The sequence below is a fragment of the Poecilia reticulata genome, linkage group LG10 (genome assembly GCF_000633615.1).
Source record: "Poecilia reticulata strain Guanapo linkage group LG10, Guppy_female_1.0+MT, whole genome shotgun sequence".
Lineage (NCBI taxonomy): Eukaryota > Metazoa > Chordata > Actinopteri > Cyprinodontiformes > Poeciliidae > Poecilia > Poecilia reticulata.
The window spans coordinates 8,290,168-8,292,124 of NC_024340.1; the positions used below are offsets into that span (position 1 = coordinate 8,290,168).

Here is a 1,957-nt window from a genome sequence, read left to right on the forward strand (position 1 = left end):
TAAAAAAAAAAAAAACACTCGGGATCCAAGCATGCCACAACAGCGGCGGCTAGGTATCCGCCTCTCCTCCCCCAAAGTCACCGCAGGCGCAGCAGCAGCAGCAGCAGAAGGCTTCCCCGGTCCGCGACAGCTCCGAGCCTCCTCCACCGAGTGATGCCACTGCTGCAGCGGGAGGAGCGCCCAGCTGAAACCGCGTTCACTGTCGACGCCTGCCGGAGGACCCGACAGCACCACCATCTCGGCCTTTGACAGAAGAAAACAGAGCATCCCCTCCTCCCCCCCTTCCCACTTCCCCTCACTCCCCCTAACACCCCCCCCCACTCCATCGGCTCAGCTCCCGTCCCGACTCCAGGATGTCCGACAGCAGCGCAAGTCCGACGGACCGGGTGATCAAATGTAGGCAGCGCTCCTCCGCGCCGGTTTCTGCTCTTAACTCGCTTTATCTGCGCGCGCGCGCGTGTGTGTGCGTGTGTGTGTGTGCGTATGTGTGTGTCCATTGCACCTCTATTTCTTATTACTCTGAGCGGAGCATTTTCATAATAATAATAAAATAATAATAATAATAAAATAATAATAATAATAATAATAATAATAATAATAATAAAAGGTGGATATTTGGCTGACGAGTCAACATGCATGCTCCTGTGAGCCTTTGAAGGAGGCAGGGAGGAGTTGTTGGTGGTGGTGGTGGTGGGGGGGGGGGGGTAGGTATTCAGCACGATACGCCATAATCAGGGTCTTCCCTCGTTATTCTATTAGAATTCACCCCCTCACCGAGGCATTACCCCATTTTCTAACGGAGGGGGTGGAGGGGAGGTGAAGGGGGTGGGGGAGGGATGTCTCCTCCTCTCTGCATATAGCCGAGGCAGAATTGTGCGACACCTCACGCTGCTGCCGCACGAGCTGCCCGCGCTCCTCTCCTAGCGGTGGTTTCGTGTTACTGAATAATAATAACACCCGAACCGAGAGAGAGAGAGAGAGAGAGAGAGAGAGAGAGAGAGAGAGAGAGAGGCGGAGGGGGTTTGGGGGGAGGAAAGCACTGACTGACTGAGAGAGGGGACACGACGAGCATCTCGTTCCAATGAAACCCCAAACAGCGTGACGATGACGGCCAAAGGCAGACATAAAGGTAAACTGAACGAGGGGGTCTGGGAGGGAGGGGGATAGGGGGAGTTGGGATGGCGGCGGCTCGTGCGATGGTTGTCGGTGTGGTGCTGATGCTGCGGATGCGGATAGTGTCACGGGATGATGCTGCAACGATGCCAGGGATGCTGAGGAGAACGGGGGGATGGGGTGGGGGCTGGAAAGAGGTGTCATTGTGTCAGCCGGGGGGGGGGGGTTAGGGATTGGGGTGGGGGACCTCCTTTAAAAAGAAAAAAAAAATGAAAAAGGACTCATGGTGATCTACCTGTCTTCTGGATGGACCCGTGTGTTGACCTACATTCGCGTTTTCTGATTCAGTCGGCGCCAAAGTCCGATTCTCGATGCGTTTGGACCGCAGGTTTGTGTGTAGGATGGTAACTTTGCCAGGCCTCGTCCCCGAGTTTCGCTTGTGAAATGTGGCGAAACCTGATGGAGAGCTCACCATACGGCACTCAAAAAGGAGCCGCGCGTTGGGGCTGAAGTCGATTGTTTTCTTATTTTGTTGTGGTTTGTTTTTTTCACAATGGCCCCAAAGTGTTTGGCTGATTCAGCCTGTCCTCCTCCGCGTCTCCTTAAAGGTCTCCCTGCCTTTCCCCCCCTCCTCCGCCACTACCATCATTCTCCTCCTCCCCTCCTCACTCTCTTGTTTTTCCCGATTTTCAAACGAGAGACAAAATGGAGCTTAGGGATGCTGCGCTACGTAGACCCGAGTCTGTGTTGCCGCTCTAATGGTGTGGAAGCACCGCTGGATTACGGAATATTTGATGTGTTTAAAGTGTTGCTTTTTTATTATTATTATTATTATTATTATTAT

General features: G+C 53.3%; 1 protein-coding gene across 4 annotated transcripts in view; it reads left to right on the top strand.

Annotated features, from left to right (window-relative positions):
* Window positions 1-13: 13 nt before the first annotated feature.
* The window catches only part of LOC103471056 (serine/threonine-protein phosphatase 2B catalytic subunit alpha isoform-like), a 47,264-nt gene continuing 45,320 nt past the window's right edge, over window positions 14-1,957 (top strand). For 2 of the 4 annotated variants that reach the window (XM_008419845.2, XM_008419847.2), the window contains exon 1: window positions 15-396. In XM_008419845.2, the coding sequence (XP_008418067.1) occupies window positions 354-396 (43 nt within the window). In that variant the 5' untranslated portion in view covers window positions 15-353. Of the gene's footprint in view, window positions 397-975; window positions 1,130-1,957 lie in introns of those variants that run through there. The other 2 variants (XR_001776998.1, XM_008419846.2) reach the window with 2 other exon arrangements.